This window comes from Hemiscyllium ocellatum, unplaced genomic scaffold (assembly GCF_020745735.1).
Source record: "Hemiscyllium ocellatum isolate sHemOce1 unplaced genomic scaffold, sHemOce1.pat.X.cur. scaffold_924_pat_ctg1, whole genome shotgun sequence".
NCBI classification, from domain to species: domain Eukaryota; kingdom Metazoa; phylum Chordata; class Chondrichthyes; order Orectolobiformes; family Hemiscylliidae; genus Hemiscyllium; species Hemiscyllium ocellatum.
Window position 1 is genome coordinate 89,896 of NW_026869311.1, and position 27,583 is coordinate 117,478.

At 43.2% G+C, this 27,583-nt stretch overlaps 2 protein-coding genes and 1 pseudogene across 2 annotated transcripts; all 3 read right to left on the reverse strand.

Moving 5' to 3' along the window:
* Positions 1-1,895: 1,895 nt before the first annotated feature.
* Positions 1,896-4,772, reverse strand: LOC132814799 (ferritin heavy chain A-like). Its single transcript, XM_060823586.1, has 4 exons — positions 4,671-4,772; positions 2,801-2,947; positions 2,510-2,635; positions 1,896-2,051 (listed from the first exon to the last, which is right to left on the reverse strand). The coding sequence occupies exons 1-4, from the start codon at positions 4,770-4,772 to the stop codon at positions 1,896-1,898; spliced, it is 531 nt and encodes a 176-aa protein (XP_060679569.1).
* A 3,871-nt stretch (positions 4,773-8,643) lies between these two features.
* Positions 8,644-10,395, reverse strand: LOC132814801 (ferritin heavy chain, oocyte isoform-like; annotated as a pseudogene).
* Positions 10,396-16,341: 5,946 nt separating this feature from the next.
* Positions 16,342-26,293, reverse strand: LOC132814795 (ferritin, heavy subunit-like). The gene is made up of 6 exons (XM_060823582.1): positions 26,192-26,293; positions 25,406-25,552; positions 24,519-24,644; positions 17,060-17,206; positions 16,749-16,874; positions 16,342-16,494 (listed from the first exon to the last, which is right to left on the reverse strand). Exons 1-6 carry the CDS (start codon positions 26,291-26,293, stop codon positions 16,342-16,344), a joined length of 801 nt encoding a protein of 266 aa, XP_060679565.1.
* Between the last annotated feature and the right edge of the window lie 1,290 nt (positions 26,294-27,583).

Sequence of the window (27,583 nt, forward strand, 5' to 3'; positions counted from 1 at the left end):
ATGCTGCCTGACCTGCTGCGCTTTTCCAGCTACACATTTTCAGCTCTGATCTCCAGTCGTCACTTTCTCCTCCCCATCCCTAGAGCCAATCATATTGCTGTAGGTGAGTCTGGAGTCCCGTGTAGGCCAGCTCAGGTAAGGACAGCAGATTTCTTTCCCTGAAGAGCATTTGTGAACCAGGTTGGGATTCTCCCTGACAATGGACAACAGCTTCGTGGTCACAGAATGTGGTGTTGGAAAAGCACAGCAGGTCAGGCAGCATCTGAGGAGCAGGGAAAAAAAAAATTTGATGTTTGGAGTAGGAGCCCTCCATCTGGATGAAAGGCTGATACCCGAAATGTCAACCAGGGCCGATGGGCCTATACTGTGCTGTAATGTTTTCCTGCTCCTCAGATGCTGCCTGACCTGCTGTGCTTTTCTAGCACCACACTTTTTGACTCTGAGCCCCCACATCTACATTCTTCACTTTCTCCTAACAGCTCCATAGTCCTCTTTAGATTGTATTCAATAAAGATCTGGAATCCTAACTGCACCAGCTGCAATGGCTGGATTTGAAACACACCCCCAGCCCACCAGGTCTCGTGCTAATGGCACTAGTTCATTACCTTTACTGCCTTAGACACTGAATAACTGCAGTCAGCATTTTAATCCATGTATACACGATGAAAGAAATGGAGATAGGTGGAAGGTACATCTTGTGATCAAGTATTGCAAAGCACCTAAATAGAAAGGTAACATGATGGGAAACACCTACTATTGGCTTGCCAAACTGACTGAAGAGAAAATATTTGGATGTGGAGGAGGGTAAAGGTGAAGCATTTACCTCTGAATTTGCTCAATGTCTCGCCTAAATGGGTTAATGGAGCACAGTTCCACAGATTCCTCTCCTACCACCATGTTAACCTGGTGGATGTTGAACGTTACCTGTCTATGTTCTAAAGAGATTTAGAAAGAGTTTGTTTGAAATAAAAGAACCTTATGGTAGAGTTGAGCATTATCTAAATGCTGTCAGCCTTGGACATTTTGAATGTAGTTCTTCACTGACTGTGCGCAGGGTTAAACTTCCCCAGTGAGTCAGGTCCTAGGTCTACCACTTAAGACTACTGTGACATTCTATGGATTCACCAAGCTTTCCGGTTCCTCTCTAGATTTGGGATTACTGAAACTAGATGGTCCACTTTAGAACCTAAACAAATTCCAACCTTACAGGTTAGACCATAAAATTGGCAGGACGGTATCCTCAACACTTCTCACAGCTTAATGAGCTACATAGATAAGCAAAGGCTAGAGGCTGAAAAGAAAAATCAGCAAGTTTAATACAGGTGTAACTTCAGAGAGAAAAAAACCTTACTCTGAAATTTGCTCTAATTTAGTAATGCAAAGAGTGGAAAAGCTGGTTTTGGATTTAAAAACCACAACAGCTGAGGTTGTGATCTAACTGATGGTTGGATGGTGTTAGGAAAGTTACCAGTGGCCCTGACCTTTGCACGAAACTGTTCAGGAAGAAGTTTGTAAAACTCCTCTTGAAGATCAGAATGTGGTAGAGTGCCCATCCCCCACTGTACTGGAGAAACATTTACTCCATAAACCCAGCTCTGTACCTAGCCTTACACCCACCTCACATACTATTTGCTGTTGGGGTGGGAGTGGAACTCTGATTGGGACAGGGATAAACGAGTGATCTGGATCAAGAGATCCTCTGACAGCAAGTCCCAGCACAGACCTGTATACACAGTTTGACCCAGTAGTCAAACACAAACCAATCCAACAATGAGCAGTTTATTTACAGCTGGTACATTCCATCAAGCCCAGGACAGTGAGTTACTTCTACAAGCTTCAGTTTCTATAGATCTCATGCATAGAATAAAAAAGACGACTTCCTCCCTGCAGTCAGTTCAGTCACTCGCCCCCAGGGTGAGCCGGTCAAACAGGTACTCTCCCAGGCCATTCTCAGGGGCTCCCAGTCTCTTCAGGTTGGTGATGTGATCTCCCAGCTTCTTGATCATCTTCACTTGCTCATCCAAGTAGTGCCTCTCCAGGAAGTCACACAGCTGGAAGGGAAAGAGAGGAAACTGATGAGGTCAAGATCAAATATATTCTTCTCCACCAAGACTGGTAATCCCCTCTATGGGGAGTGGACAATTGAGGAAGTGGAGGCTAGTACATTTGCAACATTTAAAAGGCATTTGGATGAGTTTATGAAAAGGAAGGGTTTGGAGGGATATGGGTTGTGCTGGCAGGCAGGACTAGATTAGGATATCTAGTCAGCATGGACAGGTTGGACCAAAGGGTCTGTTTCCATGCTGTACATCTCTAGGACTCTGACAGTTAAGGGATGTCACAGATTGCTTAACAGCCTCGAGAAAGTGCTCAGATCATGACTACACCAGAAGCTTGGTCTACTTCCAGGCTACACACTACAATTTAGATACAAAAATCAGAGGCTAAAAGGCCAAGTGTCTTGGGTTAAATGGACAACAGCCCAGACATAAATACATCAAAAACTCACATGAGGGTCCATGTGATCAGAGGAGAGTTTGTGCAGATCCAGCAGACTCTGGTTCACATCCTTCTCCATCTGCAGAGCTCTCTGCATTGCCTCCAGACCATTGCCCCACTCATCCTGCTCTGGCTTCTGGGAGGAGAGAGAAAGGAGAAGGGCTTCACATTCTACAGTCGCATTTGAGACACTGGGTTTAGAGAGAACTGTGGTGTCAGTTACTGTAATAAACCACAGACACTGCTATGAAGCAGCTTAATGCTCAGAATTAGTCCATCTACAATAAACATCAAACCCAACCTTGACATCCTGCAGGAGGACTCGGCCTCCACGTTTATTCTGGAATTCCATCAGTTTCTCAGCGTGTTCCTGTTCCTCATGGGACTGCTCCTTGAAGAACTCAGCAAAGTGATGCAGGGCAACATCATCCCGGTCAAAGTAAGAGGACTGGGGGAAGGAGAGAAAAATCAAGTGTCATCTAAAGCTCCAAAAGCAATTCAAGATCTTCAATTGAAATAGTTTTCAAGTAGTCAGTCAATGTAACAGCCCTCTCGTTCTGGACTCCCTGACCCCAGGGAACAGACTTTGCCTGTTTATCCTATCCATGCCACTCAATTTTGTAAACCTCTAAGGTCACCCCTCAGCCTCTGACAATCCAGGGAAAACAGCCCCAGCCTGCTCAGCCTCACCTATAGCTCAAATCCTCCAACCCTGGCAACATCCTTGTAAATCTTTTCTGAACCCTTTCAAGTTTCACAACATCTTTCCAATAGGAAGGAGACCAGAATTGCACACAATATTCCAACAGTGGCTTAACCAGTGTCCTGTACAGCCACAGGATGACCTCCCAACTCCTGTACTCAATACTCTGACCAATAAATGAAAGCATACCAAATGCTTTCTTCACTATCCTAGTGGCCTGCGACTCCACTTCCAAGGAGCTATGAACATGCACTCCAAGGTCTGTTCAGCAACACTCCCCAGGACCTTACCATTAAGTGTACAAGTCCTGCTAAGATTGGTTTTTCTAAAATGCAGCACCTCACATTTATCCGAATTAAACTCCATCTCACTTCACAGCCCATTTTGGTCCAGATCTTGTTGTAATCTGAGGCAACCCTCTTCACTTTCCACTACATCTCCAATTTTGGAGTCACCTGCAAACTTACAAACCATGCCTCCTTATGTTCACATCCAAAGTCGTTTAGAAGTGAAAATGAGTGGACCCAGCACAGATTCTGGTGGCACTCCACTGGTCACAGGCCTCCAGTTTGAAAAATGACCCTTCACCACCACACTCTTGGACCTTTGAGCCATTTCTGTATCCAAATGGTCAGTTCTCCCTGTACTCCATGAAATCTAAGCTAGATTCAGCTCATTATTTCAGCTGAAATTCATTGAAGCTAAAGGATTAGGTTTCATGCCGAGAATTTAGGGTCAACTTGTGTCAGAGTCTGTAGTACATCCAGCTTTCAATGGATTAAACCAAAGTGCCCTACGTTCCTTAGTAGAGGAGATTTTTCATAACAGGATAGATCTCTCCACAGTCTCTCAATGATGGGTGAGATAGTCTGACATGGTAGGGTTTACTGCCAGATACTCTTGCAAACATTTCCATGACTGTATGGAATCAGGGAAACAAGAGGGGAGGTACTTCAAATTGATTCCAGAACAAGCAGTGAGATACTCTCAAATACCATGGAGCAAGTTAATTATACACATTTTCTATTCCACTAATGAAAACAGTGATTATGGCTGTGAATGAAGTCTCAACATCAGAAGGTTGAGAGCATAACATTCAAAAGGGAGGGAACAATACGAAGGAGGATCTGCCAGACTACAGCAGTGACTCTAGAGAGTGTGACCTTCTGGCAATAGGTAAGTCCATGGTTTGATACAAAAACCCAAGTATAATTCAGATACACCTCTGGAGTAGATAGTACTTGAACCTAGGCCTCTTGGTTCAAAGGCAGGGACACTACCACTGTACCACAAAAAGCCCACATTACACCTTAAATAACCATAGAGAGCAGTTGCTGTAGGAGTTGTTCACTCAAAAGGTTATTCCATGTTCAAAATCACTAGAACATTGCACAATCCATTTTACCAATACATTAAATCAACAAACATCTAACTCTTCAGGTTGAAGTGTCAAGTCCACAAGCCTCACCATAGAGAGGTAAACATAGGAGGAATAGAGCTCCAGGTTGATCTGCTTGTTAACAGCATCCTCACAGTCCTTGTGGTAGTTCTGACATACTTGTGAAGCCATCTTCACTATTCCTACTCACTATCACTAAAACTAAATTTATTTACCCCACGAGTTGTTGTATTTATCCTACTGGGACACCCTGCACTCAACCAGGGCGTGGCAGCACCAATCAAGATTGACAATCCCTGACAGCCGCTCAGGAATTTCCAATCAATCCAGGCACCAATGAACACAACAGGGAGGACTGTGAGGGAGGAGCTGAGACCCAGAGCCAATCAGAGGTCTGGAAGCTAGACAGGTTTGAGAGATGAAATTTAATGATATCATTGCTCTTGGAGTAATAGATTCTGTGCACACCCCAAATGAGCTGGATGTGATTGAATGACAGATGAAGTCTCTTGTCCTTGGAAACACGATATTAACCTTCTCTTCACCTTTACCAAATATATGAATGTGTCCCAGAATTTTACCTGACAAATTAAATGCAAAGGTTTTATTTTTGCTAGCTTCAAAATGGACCAAATTTCAAATGTTCATTCATTAATGGGAAATGGGCATCGCGAGCTTGTCCAACATTTATTGCCTGTCCCTGGTTGCCCTTCTGAAGGTGATGATGAACTGCCTTCTTGAAACAAAACAGTCAATTGACTTAGCTACACCCACAGGACTGTTAGGGAGGGGGATCCAGGATTTTGACCCAGTGACACTGAAGTAACACCAATGTATTTCCAAGTCAGGATGGTGAGTGACTTGGAGGGACCTTCCTTGTCCTTATAGATGGTATCGGTCGTGTATTTGGAAGGTGCAGACTCAGGTCCCGGAGAGAATTACTCTCGTACATCTCGTGGATAGTACACACAGCTGCCACTGAGTGTCAGTGGAAGGGGGAGTGAATATTTGTGAATGTGGTGCCAATCAAGTGGGCTGCTTTGTCCTGGATGGTGTTGAGCTTCTTGTATGTTGTTGGAGATGTACTCATTCAGGTAAGTAGGGAGTATTCCATCTCACTCCTGAGTTGTGTTTTGAAGATGGGAGACAGGCTGTTGGGAGTCAGAGATTGTTTACTTGCTGCAGGATCCCTAGTCTCACTGAATTTATCTGACCAGTCCCGTTCATATTCTGGTCAATGGTAATCCCAGGATATTGATAGTGGGGGATTCAGTCATGATAATGTTATTGAATGTCATGGGGTAATGGTTAGATTCTCCTTTGGTGGAGGTGGCCGTTGCCTGGTACTTACCATATATGGACATGGACCGCTTCACTTTATGAGAAATTATAAGCTACTTTGTAAAAGCAGTTGAGAAATAAAACCAGAACATGCTGGAGAGTCTCCGTGTGTCTGGCCGAATCTGTGAGAGGAGGCATAGAGTTAATGTTGAGTCCAGTGACTGAGTCAAAATGTGACTCAAATTATTAACTCTGTTTCTCTCTCCAAAGAGGCTGGCAGCTCTGCTGAGATTCTTCAGCAATTTCTGCTGTGGTTCCAGATTTCCATTTTCTGTGGGATTTTGATTTTTTTTAATCGAACTGGTTCAATCCCAGGGTGAGGTGGAGATGTGTTCCCTTTGATTAACCTCAATGTTAGATAGGCCTGACAGAGTGGCTTTGATTCACATCTGGAGCCACCAATAACATCACACTGAGAAGTATCTTGTGCAAGATGCCTGTGGGCACAATTGGTCTGTCTGACCAGAAACTGTATTCATGTATTTACACACATTCTGGTTAAAAAGGATCCAAAACACACTGTTATCCAGCAGTCACAAAGACCTTATCCAAATGGATGGACATCACATGGTCACTCAATGATCATCAGAGACTTTGAAAAATGCCTTTGGATACTGGCTCTGGGGGTAACTATTGACTGATCCTGTGTCTAAGATTACATTGAATTTAGTATCCCTAATTTATTCGGGAGCAGGGATGGGGATAGATTCAAAACAAAATCAAGGTGGTGAAAAACAAACTCCTACAGATGATTTTCTTCACAATGGCAGAGTTGAAATAGGACTGTAAATATCTTTGAGCGTAACAAGGACATAAGTATCTCATTTCATTGCCGTTCCCATCAAATTCCTAACATTCTATTCTATGGGATGTGGATAATGGCCAGGCCAGCATTTACCCCATCCCTAGAGCCAATCATATTGCTGTAGGCGAGTCTGGCATCCCGTGTAGGCCAGCTCAGGTAAGGACAGCAGATTTCTTTCCCTGAAGAGCATTTGTGTACCAGGTCAGGATTCTCCCTGACAATGGACAACAGCTTCATGGTCGCAGAATGCGGTGCTGGAAAAGCACAGCAGGTCAGGCAGCATCCGAGGAGCAGGGGAATTGATGTTTGGGGTATGAGCCCTCCATCAGGATGAAAGGCTGATACCCGAAATGTCGACTCGAGGGCCTATGGGCCTATACTGCGCTGTAACGTTCTCCTGCTCCTCAGATGCTACCTGACCTGCTGTGCTTTTCCAGCACCACACGTTTTGACTCTGATCCCCAGCATCTGCATTCCTCACTTTCTCCTAACAGCTCTATGGTCCTCTTTGACTGGATTCCAGATTTTTATTGAATACAAATTCCACCAGCTGCAATGGCTGGATTTGAACACGCCCCCCCCACCAGTCTCATGCTGATGGCAGTAGGTCATCACCTTCACTGCCTTAGACAGCGGCTAACTGCCATCAGCATCTCCATCCACGTGTACAGGATGGTGAAAGAAATGGAGATAAGCAAAATGTGGAAGGTACAGCTGGCGACGAAGTACTGCAAAGCACCTAAATACAACGGTAACATCATGGGAAACCCTTACTATTGGTTTGCCGAACTGACTGAAGAGAAAAATATTTGGATGTGGAGGAGGGTGAAGGTGAAGCATTTACTTCAATCCATGTTGAATTCACAATGCCCTATCTAAATTGGTTAATGGGGCACAGTTCCACTCCTGCCAATATCGTAACCAGGCTGATGTTGAGGAGTACCTGTCTAGATTATAGAGGGGCTTAAAAAGAGCAGGAGTTTATTTTAAATAGTGAACATTATGGCTGTGTTCAGCATTGTCCAAGCAGCCACTCTTGCAGGTTCTCACGGTGTAGGGTTAAACTTCCCCAGTGAGTCTAATGCAGTAATTGTGGATTGGAGAGAGGGCCTAGGCCTATCACATGTTAAGATTACTGTGACATTCCACAGATTCACCAACACTCAGATTACCGAAACCTGGAAAGCTCTAAAGTAGACAAAATTCCAAACTTGCAGATTAGACCACACTATTAACAGGACAGTACCCTCAACACCTCAAACACAGTCTAATGTGCTCTGGAGATAAGCCACCAGGCTTTGCTTCCAAGAAAACCAGCAAGTTTAATACAGTTGTGATTTCAGAGAGAACTTACTGTGAAACTTGCTCTAATTTAGGATGCGAGGAGTGGGGGAAAAGTTGGTTGTGGATTTGAAAAACTAAAACAGCTGAGGTTTTAATCTAACTGGCGATGGTCAGATAGTGTTAGCAAAGTTATTACCAGTGGCACTGGTCCTTGTACTTGTCTACAGACAAAAGTTTGTAAAACTCCTCTTGCTGCTCAGAATCTGGTAGTGCCCATCTCCCACCGTAACGGAGAAAACATTTGCTCCATAAACTCAGCTCTGTACTTGGTCTTATACCCACACCACATATTTGGTGTCAGATGAAGTAATTTGGACTGGATTTAATTATTGATCTGGATCAAGAGATCCTCTGATAGCAAGTCCCAGCACAGACCTATATACACAGTTTGACCTAGTCAGCAAAAACCAATCCAACAATGAACAGTTTATTTATAGTTGGTACATTTTATAATCAAGCCCAGGACAGTGAGCTACTTCCACAGCTTCACATTCTATAGAACTCATTCATAGAGAGAGAAAGAAAAATAAAGTCTTGCTCCCTGCAGTCAGTTCAGTCACTCTCCCTCAGGGTGAGCCTGTCAAACAGGTACTCTCCTAGGCCATTCTCAGGGGCTCCCAGTCTCTTCAGGTTGGTGATGTGATCTCCCAGCTTCTTGATCATCTTCACTTGCTCATCCAAGTAGTGCCTCTCCAGGAAGTCTCACAGCTGGAAGGGGAAAGCAATTGAGATTGATTTGCCTACATCAAAATCAGACTGGTGGACAGCAAAGCCAACAGTGAAGATTGATGGAATATGTTTGTAGAATTGTTAAGACTATCACTGGATGATTTTACTTCCTATACAGTAAAAACTTCACTTTAGCTTCAGAATTTTGTAATTAGATCTTCAGACTAGGCTGAAGTTTCAGAAAAGTTTCCGAGGAGCTTTCCTGGAAGAAAGGAAAACTCACATGAGGGTCAGTGTGGCCAGAGGAGAGTTTGTGCAGATCCAGCAGACTCTGGTTCACATCCTTCTCCATCTGCAGAGCTCTCTGCATTGCCTCCAGACCATTGCCCCACTCATCCTGCTCTGGCTTCTGGAAGAGAAGAAACAGACAGAATTAATTTTTAAAAAAAGAAATGCACATGGGAAAGAAGGATGAAAAGTTGAAAATGAAGGACTAAACTATAGCATTAAACCAATAGAATCAAATTGTTTCAAATTAAACAGTTGTTTAATCTATTTTTTAAAAAAAAAACCAAACCCTACCTTGACATCCTGCAGGAGGACCCTGCCTCCACGTTTATTCTGGAATTCCATCAGTTTCTCAGCGTGTTCCCGTTCCTCATGGGACTGCTCCTTGAAGAACTCAGCAAAGTGACGCAGGGCAACATCATCCCGGTCAAAGTAAGAGGACTGGGTGTGGGGGGGGTGGGGAAGAAAAGCAGAATTTCCACTCACATCTAATCTTAACAGGCAGGAATTATTTCCTGCACTAAATTTGCTTCAGCAATGAAGGTAATTGGTTAACACCAAACCACAAATTAGTTTAAGTGTTTACTGTTGGACATCAGGAGTAGCCCCAGTTTGTGAAGTTATTCAGTCACATTGAATACATGACTGGTGCTTTTTATTTTCAGAAATGGAAAAGAGCTATCACACCCACTCTAGAGAATTTTCTTTGCTCCACTAAAGAGGATGGGGAAACTTGCTTCCATGTCAGAAAGATTGACCCCTCAGGAACCATAAGATACTGCTCACTTGGCAAGAAGTTGCTGTTTAGAATTGACTGACATGTTTCATACATTCAATTGATGGGCATCAATTGAATTTGAAGCATTTTGCCAAATTAAGAGATATTATGTTTGTAGAAAACCACACACAAATATACCAATTTCACATGGTATTGGTCAAGGGCTTAACAGGATTCTTATGATCTTTTGAAGGTCATAACATTAGCAAAGAGCTACACCTTTTGCATCACCACACCCAATAGGCAGCACTTTCTCTTCATAAAACCTAGGCAGCAGCTGAAATACTTTAAAAGAGATGAAGCTTAATTATAGAGCAGCTGCAACTAGGTAGAGTCCATTCACTTCATGGAAAAAAAAACTGTCACTCAGCAAATAGAGAGATCTCCAAGCAGCAAAAACTAAGCTCAAAACACTTTGTTGAAAGAGAGAAACTTCAAAAAGTAGCACCAAAGAACACAAATCCCACCATGGAGAGGTAAACATAGGAGGAATAGAGCTCCAGGTTGATCTGCTTGTTAACAACATCCTCACAGTCCTTGTGGTAGTTCTGACACACTTGGGAGGCCATCTTCACTATTCCTACTCACTATCAGCTAGACTGGGCCACTTTCTCACAAGCTCTTGCATTTATCCTCCTGGGACACCCTGCACCTCACCAGGGAATGATGTCACCAACAATGACTGACAATCCCTGATAACCAATTAGAAATCTCCATGAATCCAGGTACCAATGATCAAAGGAGTTGGGGGAAGAGCAGGCGGTGCTGTGGGGAGAAGTTGAGACCCAGAGCCAATCAGAGATTGGGACATGGAGAGATTTTGGATTGATAGATCCTGTACCCAGCCGAAAGCAGCTGATTTTTGTTTTTCTTTTAAGTAGAGAAATAAGAATGAATGGAGCGAAAAAAAAATGTTATTTCTAATGAAACACTTTCTTTTAATTTGACCTAATTTGTTTTTTTGCCTCATACAGCTGTGACCTCTGTGATCCCAAGGTGGTTAGGTCCTGGATGAGATGCTGCACCTTGTCTTCTTGCATCAAAATTCTGGTTGTGTTTATTGTTTGGAAGCGGGTAAACTCAACCTTTGGACAACCATCATTGACGTCATTTTGTATGAGATTGCTGGAATCTTGCTCATTGTGGAATAGGCTTGCAGCCATCATCTGATATGAGTTTTGATCCCAGTAGGGTGTTTAATCCAATGTCACAATATTTATGATATCTCTTGTAACAGAAGAAGCTCAGTGCAGTTGTGGTATTACAGAAAATCCAACAGGTAGTTATTATGTATAAGCACTGTATCTAGAAGCACATGAGTGGCTGGCTACAGCACAGAACTGCTTCAAGTAGTGTGCCATGCTTCAGGAGATCCTCAGTAAGATGGAGTCTGAAACCTTTATACCCTTGGGTCATATGGTATGATACAATGGTGAGATCCTAGGTGTGTCTTTTAAAGGGGTAATGACTGTGTGCCATGATACAACACTATGCTCCTTTTACATTGGGATCTAATCTTTGTCAAGTGTTGCAGAGGAAAATCACTAGGCAGGGCTCATGAGAAGAGACTCATTTTAAATAAGAAGAGTTGTAAATAAGATGTATCTTAATGCACGATGACAGAAATTGTTTCAGTGAGATGGTAGGTCTGTCCATTGCTCAATCCAGGGCTGTTCAACCATTCCCCACCCAAGTCCTTATGACATCATTAAATTGGATGGTGCTTAAGGCACGGTGTCTCAGTGGTTAGCACTGCTAGCTCATGGTGCCGGATGAGCTTGGGTTCGATTCCAGCCTCAGGCAACTGTCTATGTGGAGTTTGCACATCCTCCCCCTGTCTGTGTGGGTTTCCTCCGGGTGATCCAGTTTCCTCCCACAGCTCAAAGATGTGCAGGTTAGGTGAATTGGCCATGCTAAATTGTTCATAGTGTGCAGGGATGTGGAGGTTAAGTGCATTAGTTAGGGGTAAATATAGAGTGGTAGGGGAATGGGTCTGGGTGGGTTACTCTTGGGAGGGTTGGTATGGACTTGTTGGGCATAATGGCCTGTTTCCACACTATAAGGATTCTATGATCTTAATGCTACGCTCAGCATTTAATCTTTCAGAATCATTACCTTTGACAAGCTTCTTTTTTCATAACAAACCTTGATGCATTCTTATGTATAATTACAATTATCACGACCCCATCTCTCCCCAAGGCATATTCAGGCAATCTGGAGGTTTCAAAATCTATTCATTCAAAAAGTGATCTCTTCCAATTTGGAGGATGAGCAGAACTTTGCCTTGAGGATTGCTGACCTTGATTCCACTAGATGCCCTTTTATCCCTTGGCAGATTTTTGTCATCTGAACTCCATTTGTGTTGATAGGATTGGAAAACATTTCTGCTAAGATTATGCTTTAAGAGGTTTGTTTTGTCCTGCTTTCTTGTATTGAAGGTTGAGAGAGATTGGGAATAGGTGCTGAGCAGTCAATGAGAAGATAATCAACTTGTGAGGCTTTGGGTTTTTAAAAAAATAGTTGGAACAATAGAAGCAGCCTGAATGGGTGTGGTTGAGCCCCCACCCACAGAACCAGGGATTGTTAGTTGCTGTTGAAGGCTCAGCAGGGTTGAAAGCAGCTAGGATTGGGAAAAGCTGCCACATTTTTCTTTGCTACAGCTGAAAGCTGGAGTTTTTTCTCTCTCAGAATTGTCTTTTGATGTTCTTTCCTCCTGGATTGGAGAATTGCACGTGAGACAATCTGTTTCCTAAATTTGCCTTTAGTCAAGGATTCAAATAGTAAAGGAATTGCAATTGATAGTGAACAGTTGAATTATAGTCAATTATGCCAAGTGTCTTTAAAGGGAGTCTACGTCAAGTCAAGGAGCAACCAGATATGGATCCAAAGGAAATATTAAGCACTGAATAAGCAGTTGCTGGACAACCTGTTTATGGCATGTTACTATGTTGGAACAGTTAATTAGTAATAATTGCTGTATATGTTATTTTGTTAAGCATTCCAATAGTTACAGCTAGGCTAATTCTATTCTACTCTTCTGTGGTATTTCAATTGTAGTATTTGACCAAATTGTGTTGTGCTTAACATAAAGTAGTTTGACCAATCAAATTTCAGCTGGAAAGCAGAACAACACATTTATCTTTAAAATCAGAAAAAGTGAGGGTCTAGACTACCTTCTTAATATATTTGGAGGAAGTCTGGTCCAGTCCATAAAACTATGTAGGCCAATCCTACGTAGTCACAGATTTCCATCCTGTGGACCATCTGAAACAATTCCCTGATAATTGACCTTATTAATCTCAGCAATTTCTCTCTTTGTGGTGGTCCATAAAAGGTCTAGGAAGCTGAATGACTTCACCTGTAGGTTGTTCACTACTAATTCAACTGTTCACTATCAATTTCAATTCCTTTACTATTTGAATAATGTACCGCAAGGATCTCTTTTGGGGCCCTGCTCCCGTAAAGATCTGTTTTGGGTCCACTGCTGTTTGTCATTTTTATAAATGACCTGAATAAGGGTGTAGAAGGATGGGTTAGTAAATTTGCGGATGACACTAAGGTCAGTGGAATTGTGGGTAGTGGCAAAGGCTGTTGCAGTTTACAGAGAGGCATAAATAAGCTGCAGAGCTGGGCTGAGAGGTGGCAAATTGAGTTTAATGTGGAAAAGTGTGAGGTGATTGACTTTGGAGGGAGTAAGAGAAATGCAGAGTACTAGGTTAATGGTAAGAATCTTGATAGTGTAGATGAACAGAGAGATCCCAGTGTCCACGTACATAGATCCCTGCAAGTTGCCACCAGGTTGATAGGGTTGTTAAAAAGGCATATGTGTGTTAGCTTTTATTAGTAGAGGGATTGAGTTTCAGAGCCATGAGGTCATGCTGCAGCTGCACAAAGCTCTGGTGCGACTGCACTTAGAGTATTGCATACAGTTCTGGTCACCGCATTATAGGAAGGATGTGGAAGTTTTGAAAAGGGTGCAGAGGAGATTTACTAGAAGCTTGTCTGGTATAGAGGGAAGGTCTTATGATAAAAGGCTGTTTTTGTTGGAGAGAAGAGGGTTAAAGGTGACTTAATTGACACATATAAGATCATTAGAGGGTTAGATAGGGTGGACAGTGAGAGCCTTTTTCCTTGGATGGTGATTACTAGCACGAGGGGACATTGCCTTTAAAGGCAGTTTCTTTACTGAGAGAGTAATAGACTCACCAACTTTAAGGTCATTTGAATGGTCATTGGATAGACATATGGATGAAAATGAAATCGTGTAGGTTAGACGGGCTTCCGAAGGTGCAACATCGAGGGCCGAAAGGCCTGTACTGTGCTGTATTGTTCTACGTTCTATAATGTTCTGCAAAGGTGGCCTTTGTGTGGAGCCACAGAAAATGGGGGAGATACTAAATGAATACTTTTCATCAGTATTTACTATGGAAAAGGATGGAAGATATAGACTGTAGGGAAATAGATGGTGACATCTTGCAAAATGTCCACATTACAAAGGAAGAAGTGCTGGATGTCTTGAAACTGTTAAAGGTGGATAAATCCCCAGGACATGATCAGGTGTACCTGACAACTCAGTGGGAAGCTAGAGAAGTGATTGCTGGGCCTCTTGCTGAGATATTTGTATCATCGATAGTCACAGATGAGGTGCCAGAAGACTGGAGGTTGGCAAATGTGGTGCCACTGTTTAAGAAGGGTGGTAAAGACAAGCCAGGGAACTATAGACCGGTGAGCCTGACCTCAGTGGTGGGCAAGTTCTTGGAGGGAATACTGAGGGAGAGGATTTACATATAATTGGAAAGGCAAGGACTGATTCGGGATAGTTAACATAGCTTTGTGCATGGGAAATCATGTCTCACAAACTTGAAAGCTATAGAGAGAGGCTGAACAAGCTGGGGCTGTTTTCCCTGGAGCGTCAGAGGCTGAGGGGTGACTTTATAGAGGTTTACAGAATTGAGGGGCATGGATAGGATAAATTGACAAAGTCTTTCCCTGGGATCGGGGAGTCCAGATCTAGAGGGCATAGGTTTAGGATGAGAGGGCAAAAATATAAAAGAGACCTAAGGGGCAACTTTTTCACGCAGAGGGTGGTACATGTATGGAATGAGCTGCCAGAGGATGTGGTGGAGGCTGGTACAATTGCAACATTTAAGAGGCATTGGATGGGTATATAAATAGGAAGGGTGTGGAGGGATATGGGCTGGGTGCTGGCAGGTGGGACTAGATTAGGTTGGGATATCTGGTTGGCATGGACAGGTTGGACCGAAGGGTCTGTTTCCATGCTGTTCATCTCTTTAACTCTATGTTTAAGACCTTCATTCACAAGTGAATATTCAATTGTGAAACATATCTACATTTTCTTCTTTATTTGTATTGCAGAGTTGCTTGTATTATACCCTTAACCTTACATGGTATTCCTCCTGGACCATGTAGTTGCACTATTGTGGATTGCAAATAGTATTTTTCATCCATAGTATATGATCTTATAATCCTGACCTTAACTCTAACTGTAATACAGTAACACTTGCTGGCTTGTACATGGACAAGAATTGTTACTTACCAAAATGTATTGGTTGGATTGTCTAGGAATAAATTGGATGATTCTTCAATTGTGAGTTGCTTCAGCTCATGAAATACTTTTGACCCTTTGCTGCGCTGTATCTAAAGATGATGTGCTACTTATGGAATTAGCTAGTATAGTGTCATAGAGGTGTACAGCACAGAAACAATTTGTCCATGCCGACCTCACATCCAAACCTAATCTAATCTCGTTTAGCAGCACTTGGCCCATATCCCTCTTGACTCTTCCTATTCAGATACGCATCCAGATGCCTTTTAAGTGTTGCAATTGTACCAGCCTCCACCACTTCCTCTGATGGCTCATTCCATACACACACCAGCCTCTGCATGATGTCTGACACTAGAGTAAATTTGCACAGTTACTGCCTTTGCTGTTTGATTTCAAATATCTCTGGACAAAAAGTGTGAGTCTGGGAAAAGTTAACACCATCAAAGTTAACAGCTGATTTTAGCCATACCTGTGTGGGAGACCTCACAGCACAGGATCAGAAAGGTGCATAGTGTTAGAGTACAACCTTGCTGTAAATATCTAGTAGTGAGTCGAGTCAGATCTTTCTTGAAGAGATATTTTCCCCTTGATTAAATTTTAAAAGTATATTCCATAAGGACTAGGTTAGCAGTTTGTACAGCCAAGGTCAGCATTTCATGACATGCCCGTTAGTGGCAACTACTGTTCACGTCAAGGGATGAGGTTGACGTTGAATGTCAAGATCAAGGAGAGAACTCCCTGTGCACTAAACTATGCTTCAAAGTTGCTGCATCATTTCAATCCTTGTGTTATGGGGAAAGGAATCCAAAATGAGGCCATTCTTAGTCCTATATGGAGCAGTTTATTTAAAGTTTATGTATAGTCACAGTAGTGCCCAGGTCTCAGATACTCCAAAAGATCTTGTCTCCATTTTACACATCAAAAAGCTCACTTCCTGCAGTCAGTTGAGTCACTCTTCCCCCAGGGTGAGCCTGTCAAACAGGTACTCTCCCAGGCCATTCTCAGGGGCTCCCAGTCTCTTCAGGTTGGTGATGTGATCTCCCAGCTTCTCGATCATCTTCACTTGCTCATCCAAGTAGTGCCTCTCCAGGAAGTCACACAGCTGGAAAGAGGGATTTTTTTAACAAAAGAAATTTTCAAAAAAAAGACCATCCTCCAGTCCAGGAAGAAGAGACGGATGCAATTTCAATCGGATCTATTGGTAAGATAAAACAGTATCAGATCCCAGATCATCGGGTTAATGTTTACCACAGAGGCCCATGGAATTGAGACATTAACAAGGCTATTCAGAAATGGACGCCTTTTGATGAAGCTCAGAGCAATCATTCCAACTGAACCAAGCACATGAAAACTCACATGAGGGTCCATGTGGCCAGAGGAGAGTTTGTGTAGATCCAGCAGACTCTGGTTCACATCCTTCTCCATCTGCAGAGCTCTCTGCATTGCCTCCAGACCATTGCCCCACTCATCCTGCTCTGGCTTCTGAAGGGAGAGAAAAAAGGCAGACATTTCACTCAGTTGGATGAAGGTTAAAAACAAACTAGATATTTATAAAAGGAACAAAGTTGTGACAAGAATGAGATTGCTACATTAAACTCATTTCAAAAAAGGAAATTAAGTTGTGAAGGGACTCCAGGCCAGAGGCCACTCATTCCAGTAAACCCAACCTTGACATCCTGCAGAAGGACTCGGCCTCCACGTTTATTCTGGAATGCCATCAGTTTCTCAGCGTGTTCCCGTTCCTCATGGGACTGCTCCTTGAAGAACTCAGCAAAGTGACACAGGGCAACATCATCCCGGTCAAAGTAAGAGGACTGGGGGAAGAGAGGGCGAGAATTGAAATGACAAAGCTGTGTCATGAAAGATTTTCTTCCCCAAAGAGTCATTTCTTCCAGATACAAAGACACTTCTTTATCGGTCACAAGTATGAATTATCATTGACCTCTCCCTTGGTTACAAGTCAAAATCTTAGCCTGAAATTACCATGATCCCCAGGATATCCACACAGCAACAGCTCCTACAACCCATCATTTCGGAGGGGGAAACACCAATCTGTCCATTCAGATGGATTGACAATGCCAAATATAGGGACAGCTAACCATTCTCCTGGTTACTAATTACACTTCAGGTCTCTGAATGGATCTGAGCATTCAGCTAAGAGGGCTGAAGGGCCTGTTTTCATTGTTAGCAGGAAGACCATGTTGTGCATAACTTGGTGCTTCTGAACTTCAGGCACAATGCCTAGTAACTACATTAAGAAAGCAAATTTGTAGGATATAGAGCACTTTTGGCTATCCCACTACAGTGGAAGCTACATTCTTCCCATTTTTTAAAAACCAACATTAATCAGAACTGAATACCTCTGGAGAGAGACAGAGCAGTTAAACAGAGGAAATAAGCTAGCAGGTATCTGCCAACATTTCACTTCAGCACCCTAGTGTGCATGCTTTAATGCCCAAAAAGTACTTGGCCAGGGTGGTAATAGTTGAAAATGTGTTGCTGGAAAAGCGTAGCAGGTCAGGCAGCATCCAAGGAACTGCCTGACCTGCTGCGCTTTTCCAGCAACACATTTTCCGCTCTGATCTCCAGCATCTGCAGTCCTCACTTTCTCCTTTCAGGGTGGTAGTAGTCTGTTGAGAACAGTGAAGTGGTTTGCACATGAAGCCTCAATACAAGGGAAGCTGCAGCTAAATACAATCATTCAATATCACCCTGTATTTCACTCCAGAAGTACTCACTACACAAAGACCTATCCCTACACCTCATCCCCAGGATCAAAAGAAATACAATTTACATCCAATCCAATGAAATCCCAATATTTCAGAACACAGCACCAAGGAACATCAACCTCACCATGGAGAGGTAAACATAAGAGGAATAGAGCTCCAGGTTGATCTGCTTGTTAACAGCATCCTCACAGTCCTTGTGGTAGTTCTGACACACTTGGGAGGCCATCTTCACTATTCTTGCTCACTATCACCCAGACAATTCTAGAACTGAGCTTCCCTCCTACAAGCTCTCCATTTATCTTCCTGGGACACTGTGCACCCACCCAGAGAGAGGCAGCACTAATGATGATTGGCTATTAGGGATTGTCAATCAGAAATCCTCCATTAATCCAGACACCACCAAACAAAGGAGAGGTGGATGTGGAGGAGGAGCTTAGAGCCAGAGATTTGGAATACAAAGAGGATTGGGAAGTTTGCCTAATTAATGTCACTGCTTTTCAATTCCATGACCTTTTCCAAATCTGAAGATGAGTCACCAGATAACAGTCTGGAACCACAACTTTGAATTTAGTGATAATTTCTCACATTTTGCTGAGATGGATTATCCGAATGAGGGGCTGTGAAGCTGATACAATACCTTAAACAAACTGACTTGCTTTGAGGGGAATTCTAACCAGCCATTGGACAGAAAAATGGAAATGTGAGACTGAGAGGGAGTGAATGTGACTGTACCCAATGTCACCCACAGACCCGTCCCTCATTGGCTGCAGTGGGGTTGGGGACAGACTCGATGGAGCAGCTGGTCTATTCCTGCCCATCTGTGTTGTTTGTTCAATGAGTCCATTTCTGGTCGACTTTCAAATTGGCTGAGTAATATTTGAATCTGATAGTTGTCGATTCAGGTTTTCTTAAACTCTTCAGCTCATCCAAAAAACCTAAGAACTAGCAGCGGGAGTAGGCAGTCTGGCCCTTTGAGCCTGCTCCACCAGTCAGTAAGACCATGGCTGATCTTTTTATGGACTCTGCTCCACCTACCTACCCTCTCTCCATAATCCTTCACTCCATTAATGTTCAAAAGTTTACCTGAAAAACATTCAACGAGATAGCATCAACTGCTTCACTGGGCAGGGAATTCCACAGAACCACAACCCTTTGGGTGAAGAAGTTCCTCCTGAACCCAGTCCTGAATCTGCTCCCTCTTATTTTAAGGCAATGCCCCCTAATTCTATTTTCACACTCCAGTGGAAACAACCTCTCTGTTTTTATCTTATCTATTCCCTTCATAAATGTTATATATGTCTCTAAGAGCTCCCCAAATTCCAATGAGTATGGTCCTAATCTATTAATCGCTCCTCCTAAACCAACCTTCTCAATTCTGGAATTAACCTAGTGAACCTCTTGTGTATCCCCTCTATGCCACTACATCCTTTCTCAAGCAAGAAGACCAAAATTGGAGACAGTTTTTCATTTACTCATTGTCACACAATGAGGGTATTTGGCACACCCTCTCTGTTACAGCTTTTTTTTAAAAAAAAGAGCTGCCCAATTTGTCTCATTTCCAGATCCTTTCCTGATGGCCCTGCAATTTGAGCCCTAGAGTCATACAGCACGGCAACCAACCCTTCAGTCTAACTTGTCTATGCCAACTAAGTTTCCCAAACTAATCTAGTTCCATTTGCCTGCATTTAGCCCATATCTCTCTAAACCTATCTTATCCATGCCTCTGATATTAGATTAGATTACTTAGTGTGGAAACAGGCCCTTCGGCCCAACAAGTCCACACCGACCCGCCGAAGCGCAACCCACCCATACTCCTACATTTACCCTTTACCCAACATTACGGGCAATTTAGCATGGCCAATTCACCTGACCTGCATATCTTTGGACTGTGGGAGGAAACCGGAGCACCCAGAGGAAACCCACGCAGACACGGGGACAATGTGCAAACTCTACACAGTCAGTTGCCTAAGTCGGGAATTGAACCCGGGTCTCTGGCGCTGTGAGGCAGCATTCTAACCACTGTTCAGTCTGGTTCCCTCAACCTTTCCGAATCCTTTCTGGTTAAAATGAACTAATTAGAACGGTCATCATTTAAACTTTAAATCCATTCACGGTGTGAAGGACACCAATAAGGATCCAGCAGGATTTGGAAATGGAAGATTCCCATCGTCTATTGTTGTATAAGGAAACATACACGAAAGGGTTAATCTATGAGTGAACATGAAGCTCCACCCGCTCTGGAGTATAGCACAGCCACTGGATGAAGCATTGGCTATTTGGCAATTGGAGCAAGTCAGGTCAAATCCCAACACAGCAGATGATGCAATTTGAATTCAATAAAATAAAAAAAAAGGACCTGGCATTACAAATTTACTGCTGACCATGTAACCATTATCGAATGTTGGTAAAAATCCATCAGCTCACCTATATCCTATTGGAAAGAAATCCACCATCCTCACCTGGTCTGGCCTACATGTAACTCCAGAGCCACAGTAATGTGGTCGACTCTCAACTGCCCTCTGGACAATGAATGCTGGCCTAGCTAGTGATGCCCACATCCTCTGAATGAATTGAAAATAGAAGTGGTTGTGGGACACAAGGTCTTTGTAGAGAGGCAAATATCTTCCCTGTTTACGTGAATGGTGTTGTGAAACTTGAAAGAGTTCAGAAAAGATTTAAAACAATGTTACCAGGGTTGGAGGGTTTGAGCTGTCAGGAGAGGCTGAATAGACTGGGGCTGTTGTCCCTGGAGCATCAGAGACTGAGGGGGTGACTTTACAGAGATTTATAAAATCATGAGGGGCATGGTGAGGGTAATAGACATGGTCTTTTCCTTGGGTTGATGGAGTCCAGCAGTAGAGGGCATAGGCTTAGGGTGAGAGGGGAAAAGGTATAAAAGGGACTTAAGGAACAACATTTTCACACGTGTATGGTGGTGCGTGTACAGACTGAGCTGCTGGAGGAAGTGGTGGAAGCTGGTACAATTACAGCATTTAAAAGTATCTGGATGGGTACATGAACAGGAAGCGTTTAGAGGGATAGCAACCAATTGCTGTCTAATGGGACTAGATTAATTTAGGATATCTGGTCAGAATGGACGAATTGGACTGAAAGAAGTGCACAGCACAGGCACAGACCTATGACTCTGAGTGGAATACAAGGGTAAGTGACCGTGAGGAGGGCAGAGAAAAGGACACTATAAAAGCCTGTCTGAAGAAATGCAAAATGTCCACTGACAGAAAGGAATCACTTGCCCTCAAAATGCACAAACTGGAGAAACAACATCCACGAAGACACCAACCACACTGAGAGAAGACCAAGTACCAGTAGCAGGAAGAGCAGGCAGTATCCAGAGGGTCCCACCCCTCCTCCTCCACACCTGACCCCACTTGGGACACATTCTGCACCTCCAGGATTGGTCTGTTCAACCATCGTAGAACCCACACTGGCAGAAGAAAGCAAGTTATTCTCAACCCTGAAGGACTACCAATGAAGAAGAGTTATGTAATAAAATACTTAAGGTAAGGAGAGACTTTTTGTCATTCATCCTGCACCACAGCTTTTGAAACCATCCCTTTAACTGGCATCAAAGGGAGAATTGGTGACAATAAACACAGGTGGTTAGTATCTAGGTACCAAGATACAACAGGTTTGAAATGGATGTTGCACCCAAACATAAACAGATTGTTTAATGGAGGAGCTGTTGGTTTGAGGAAGGGGGGGGGAAAGAGAGGAGGTTTATAAGTTGATGGAACAGGTCTGCAAAGCGGAGTATCTAAATTGCTTCGGTCATGACAATGGATCAAAATCCCTGTCTACTTACAGACAGATTGAACTTTTCATGAGAATGTGCTTTTGAAAAGAGGACGTACAGCCAACAGTTGACTAGATTTAGATTCAGTGACTGGCAAAGACCTGAGAGAAAGCATGGAATGTCATACCAGAAAAAGCTACTCAGAAAACCTCAAACAGCAACACCTCAAAGGGAAAGATGCCGTTGAAAACAAGCTAGACACTGATCCTCTGTGGCTATAACAGTAATGAGGGGTTGAATATCCCTCAACAGAAAGCCAACTCCTGAAGATCATGCCTCACTTAACTTTCCAAGTTATGAAAAGGGTTAAATATGTATTGTAGTGCCTTATGTTAATGGGCTGTAAAGATCACAACCTAAGAACAGGTTTTAGAACTCCCACCTCCCTTCTCTTCCCTCCGTCAATGCTGCAGCTAAGAGATTGAACCTCACTGTGGTGGAAGCAGAAAACACCACAAAAGGTCTTCCAACAAATGCACAAAGCTAGGTCTCTTGAAATAAACTGCTTCAAGAGTATCACGATTACACTCTAACATAGTGGCCAATGTTTCACATACTCTTCACAGAAGAAGAATGATACATAAACCTTCAAAGGAATTTCTTCTACGAGAGAGTGGTTAATGGGTAGAATTCATTCCTAGAGGGCTGTGGAAACCAGGTCATGGAGGGTGTTTCAGACAGAAATGGATAGGTTTTTCATTAAGGGGAAATCAAGGACTGCAAGGAAAAGGCAGGAGAATGAGATTGAGAAACATGCTTGAATGGGAGAGTTGATTCAGTGGGCTGAATGACCTAATTCTTCTCCTAATCTTGAATTTACTTAAAAATCTCACTACCAGGTTATAGTCCAACAGGTTTAATTGGAAGCACACTAGCTTTCAGAGTGACGCTCCTTTATCAGGTGATTGTGGAGGGCTCCATTGTAACACCACCGCTCCGAAAGCTAGTGTGCTTCCAATTAAACCTGTTGGACTATAACCTGGTGTTGTGTGATTTTTAAACTTTGTACACCCCAGTCCAACACTGGCATCTGCAAATCTTGAATTTACTTGGTAAATTTCTTAGCTACTGAGCACAATGACCTTTTTGGTTTAGAGCCTGATTAATTTGTCTCCTTTGAAAAGCAAGGTATTTGTGCCAGTAAAAGGTGTCAAGGGATAATGGTATTGGTGACCCACCCAGAAGTTGGTTTATCCCTTCTCTCCTGAAGGATGAATATCTGATCAGGAATAACCATGGCTTAAAAAAGGGCACCTGCCCAGTAAATGGTTACAGCATATCAGGGAATTGGAGGGAGGGGTTAGAGAACAGTGCACAGCCAGAATTACACCACACACACACCAAGGAAAAGGAATTGTTCAGGAAAGCATATTGTTACTTTGAAGTTTAAAAAAAAATGCAGCTGTGAAGTGGGAAGCTTCCCACATTTGAAGTTAGTGCTTTCCTAGCAGCATAGGGGACTCTGCCTCTAAACCCTGAAAAACCAGTCACTTGGACAGTTGATAGCACCCTAACCTAATCTTACAAAATGTAGATTTTTGGGTGAAGTCTTTAAGATCTGATATAGATCCTGGACTAGTGGTTAACAGGCTGACCTTCCACAGAAGAGAGCCATCCTAGTGATACTAAAGTCAGTCAAACTCTCCAACCTTCAATGGATGATCATTCTCAATTTGGTCAAAGATTAGGTTCGGTGGAAATATGGAATAAGATTGGTCCTTATCTTATTGCATGGCAATTAGCCTTGAAAATATTCTATTAGCTAATGGGCTGTTGCATTGCAATCAGTAAACTTTAGGCTACACTGAGCTGAGATATTAGTGGTCACAGCTAAGTTTGTGCTTTGTATTTTAAACAAATAGCTGAAGTTAATCATTAGAGCAACAGGAAATAGTCAAGCATTCAGGTTTCAACATCCCAGACAGGAACTCCCAATAATGCTCAGAAATTAACATTGATTAATATTAGAAGGTTAGCTGGAACAGTGGGTCTTCCCAGCTTGTAGAGGGTAACATTTTCAGATTTTGCTTTCAAAAAAAACCAAAACAAGTGTTTAGACTACAGGTAGTGAACATTTATTCACTGTAGATAGTTTCACAATATATCCCAGGTCACCACTAGAAGTCAGGCCATTCATCTCTACAGCATAGCCCAACAATAGTCTCAGTCCCTGCAGTCACTCTTCCCCCAGAGTGAGCCTGTCAAACAGGTACTCTCCCAGGCCATTCTCAGGGGCTCCCAGTCTCTTCAGGTTGGTGATGTGATCTCCCAGCTTCTTGATCATCTTCACTTGCTCATCCAAGTAGTGCCTCTCCAGGAAGTCACATAGCTGGAAGGGAAAGGCAAGGAGGAAACTAGTTAGATACTAAACAAGAAAACCAGAAATCAACTGGAGTTTGAATTTCCCCTTTTGCCAAGTAGTATATGATCAGTTTGAGAAACAGTGGATGAGTTCCATTACAAGACTTTTCCTTCACCCCCAAAATCACAATGTTCCAACATTTAGCAGTGAATTAAGAGACCTGAGGCTCATGAACAAGTCTTGTCCAAAAGATAGGATTAACATTAGCAAGAGGAACTCACATGAGGGTCAGTGTGGCCAGAGGAGAGTTTGTGCAGATCCAGCAGACTCTGGTTCACATCCTTCTCCATCTGCAGAGCTCTCTGCATTGCCTCCAGACCATTGCCCCACTCATCCTGCTCTGGCTTCTGGAGGGAGGGAAGAGGCAGATGTTCCATGAACTAGCATATCATAATAGTTACAGCATTGAACCAATTAATTCAATAGTTTCAAACATAGTGCCACAAGTTAGAGTTAGAAACAACTCCCCTTCTCACAAGATGATTCTTGGCCTCCTCTGTTGATATAAGCAAAACTACAGATAATTGGAGGAACAGCACCTCATCTTCCACCTGGGCAGCCTACAGCCCAGAGGACTCCGATTAGATTCCTTACAGTGTGGAGACAGGCCCTTCGGCTCAACCAGTCCACGCTGACCCTCCAAAGAGTATCCACCCAGACCCATTTCCCTCTGACTAATGCACCTAAATCTATGGGCAATTTAGGTTGACCATTTCATCTGACCTGCACATCTTTAGACTGAGGGGAAACCCACACAGACATGAGGGAATGTGCAAACACCCCAGACAGTGGTCAGAGGCTGGAATCAGACCTGGGACCCTGGTGCTGAGAGACACCATACTGCCTCCATTCTCTAGTTTCAAATAGCTTCCCTTCAAGCAGATTCATTCCTCCCATTGACCAACTAGGTCATACTCTCTACTTGTCTTCACCTATCACCACCCCATTTATCTGTAGCTCCCTCTAAACCCACCCCCAGTCCTGAAGAGGGGGACCCAAAACAAAAAGCTTCCCCACCTCCTGATGTGCCTGGCTTGCCATGTTCTTCCAGCCCCCTGTCTACATCAAGTTCCAGTGAAGCTGGTTAGAGATATAAATCAAACCCAACCTGGACATCCTGCAGGAGGACTCGGCCTCCACGTTTATTCTGGAATTCCATCAGTTTCTCAGCATGTTCCCGTTCCTCATGGGACTGCTCCTTGAAGAACTCAGCAAAGTGACGCAGGGCAACATCATCCCGGTCAAAGTAAGAGGACTGCAAGAAAGAATAGTTAACCAGGTTTATGACTATTTTGGACTCATTTCCCTCCAAAGTTATCTTAACATTATGGACCATTTTCCTCAGTCTTTAGAAAGTTCCACATCAAATGTGGTGGATTTAAGCTGCTGGACAAGTGCTTTCTACTGCAGGTAGAGAAGGTCAGAGTCAACATTCTGACTGATCAAAATGAAAAACAAACAAGGGAACCTTAGAACGTCACCCAAAAGCTTAAAAAAGGTCATCCCATTGAGAGCTTATTTCCCCTAATATAAATAGGCATGTGTACTTGTTAACCAGCATGAAACTGCTCAGTTTCCTGTAGTGAATCTATACAGAGATATTACTAATACCTCTGAAGCAGAGGACATTTGAACCTAAGCGGAGACTCAATGGTGAGGACACTGCACCAATACAGCCTTCATGAGGAGCTACTGTTCTTTCTCAGCCACTAGTTACAAGTTGAAACAAAAGGAGCCATTCATTCACTCCACAAATCACCCCTCTCATACCAGAGAGAGGTTCATTGCTTAAGTATTTCCCACAGACCTCAAAAGTAAAGAAACATGAGATATTGCATTCAACTGCAGAAAAATCACACTTTTAAGAACATAGTCACACAAATACAAGCCTCACCATGGAGAGGTAAACATAGGAGGAATAGAGCTCCAGGTTGATCTGCCTGTTAACAGCAGCCTCACAGTCCTTATGGTAGTTCTGACACACTTGGGAGGCCATCTTCACTATTCTTGCTCACTATCACCCAGACAGCTCTAAAACTGAGCCTTTTTCCTACAAGCTCTTGAATTTATCCTCCTGGGACATCCCATGCCCAACCAGGGAATTACATCACCAACGATGACTGACAATCCCTGACAGCCAACCAGATATCCCCAATCAATCCATACACCAATGAACAAAGGAGAGGAGGATGTGGAGGAGGAGCTGAGACCTAGAGCCAATCAGAGACTTAAAATACAGAGAAGTTTGGGAAATTCATCTCATTGATGTCACTGCTTTTGAGTTCCATGACCTTCTTCCAATATTGAAATGTCTCGTTGTTCAACACTCTAGTTTAAGCTTAATAACAAGTTACTACTTTTACTGATGATGCTTTGCTGGTCAAGTTTTTTTTACTTGCGAGGAGCTGTGAAACTAATGCAACAACCGTAGCAAATCAAGTTGCCTTAAGGGGATTTGCAAACCAGCCACTGGACAGAGAAATGGAAATGTGAGAATGAGAGGGAGTGAATGTTACTTAATAGTATGTCACCCACAGACTCAATCCCCCATTGGCTGCAGTGAGTTTGGGGACAGACGCGACGGAGCATTCACAAGGATGGTCCCTGGAATGGTAGGCCTAACATACGATGAACAGCTGAGGATCCTGGGATTGTATTCGTTAGAGTTTAGAAGGTTGACAGGAGATCTAATAGAAACTTACAAGATAATGAATGGCTTAGAAAGGGTGGACGCTGGGAAATTGTTTCCTTCCGGCGGGGATACTAGGACTCGTGGGCACAGTCTTAAGATTACAGGGGGTCAATTTAAAATGGAAATGAGGAGATATTTCTTCACCCAGAGAGTGGTGGGCCTGTGGAATTCATTGCCATGGTACGCTGTGGAGGCTGGGACGTTAAATGTCTTCAAGGCAGAGATTGATAAATTCTTAATCTCGCAAGGAATTAAGGGATACGGGGAGAGTGCGGGTAAGTGGCGTTGAAATGCCCATCAGCCATGATTGAATGGTGGAGCGGAATCGATGGGCTGAATGGCTTTACTTCCACTCCTATTTCTTATGGTCTTCTTATGCAGCAGCTGGCCTTTTCCTGGCCGACAGCGTTGTTTGATCGATGAGTCCTTTTCTGGTCGACTTTCAATGTGGCTGAGGAATATTCGAACCAGATTGAAATATTAAGACACAATTGTTCTCGAATTCTTTGGCTTATCATTGATTTGTGGGCATAAAGTGTGGCAATGTAGCTCATTGTGACAATTGCTACCCTTCGGATCTTTCCAATGAATCCC

What these genes read in the sequence shown, in the direction of transcription:
- LOC132814799 (XM_060823586.1), bottom strand. Translation starts at nt 4,772, where the DNA reads ATGGCTTCACAAGTATGTCAGAACTACCACAAGGACTGTGAGGATGCT. An exon ending in TCCTCCTGCAGGATGTCAAG is followed by an intron (nt 2,636 to 2,800) that starts GTTGGGTTTGAT and finishes CTCTCCTCCCAG; the next exon opens with AAGCCAGAGCAGGATGAGTG. An exon ending in CTGATCACATGGACCCTCAT is followed by an intron (nt 2,052 to 2,509) that starts GTGAGTTTTTGA and finishes TTTCCCTTCCAG; the next exon opens with CTGTGTGACTTCCTGGAGAG.
- LOC132814795 (XM_060823582.1), bottom strand. Translation starts at nt 26,293, where the DNA reads ATGGCCTCCCAAGTGTGTCAGAACTACCATAAGGACTGTGAGGCTGCT. An exon ending in TCCTCCTGCAGGATGTCCAG is followed by an intron (nt 24,645 to 25,405) that starts GTTGGGTTTGAT and finishes CCCTCCCTCCAG; the next exon opens with AAGCCAGAGCAGGATGAGTG. An exon ending in CTGGCCACATGGACCCTCAT is followed by an intron (nt 16,495 to 16,748) that starts GTGAGTTTTCAT and finishes CCCTCTTTCCAG; the next exon opens with CTGTGTGACTTCCTGGAGAG.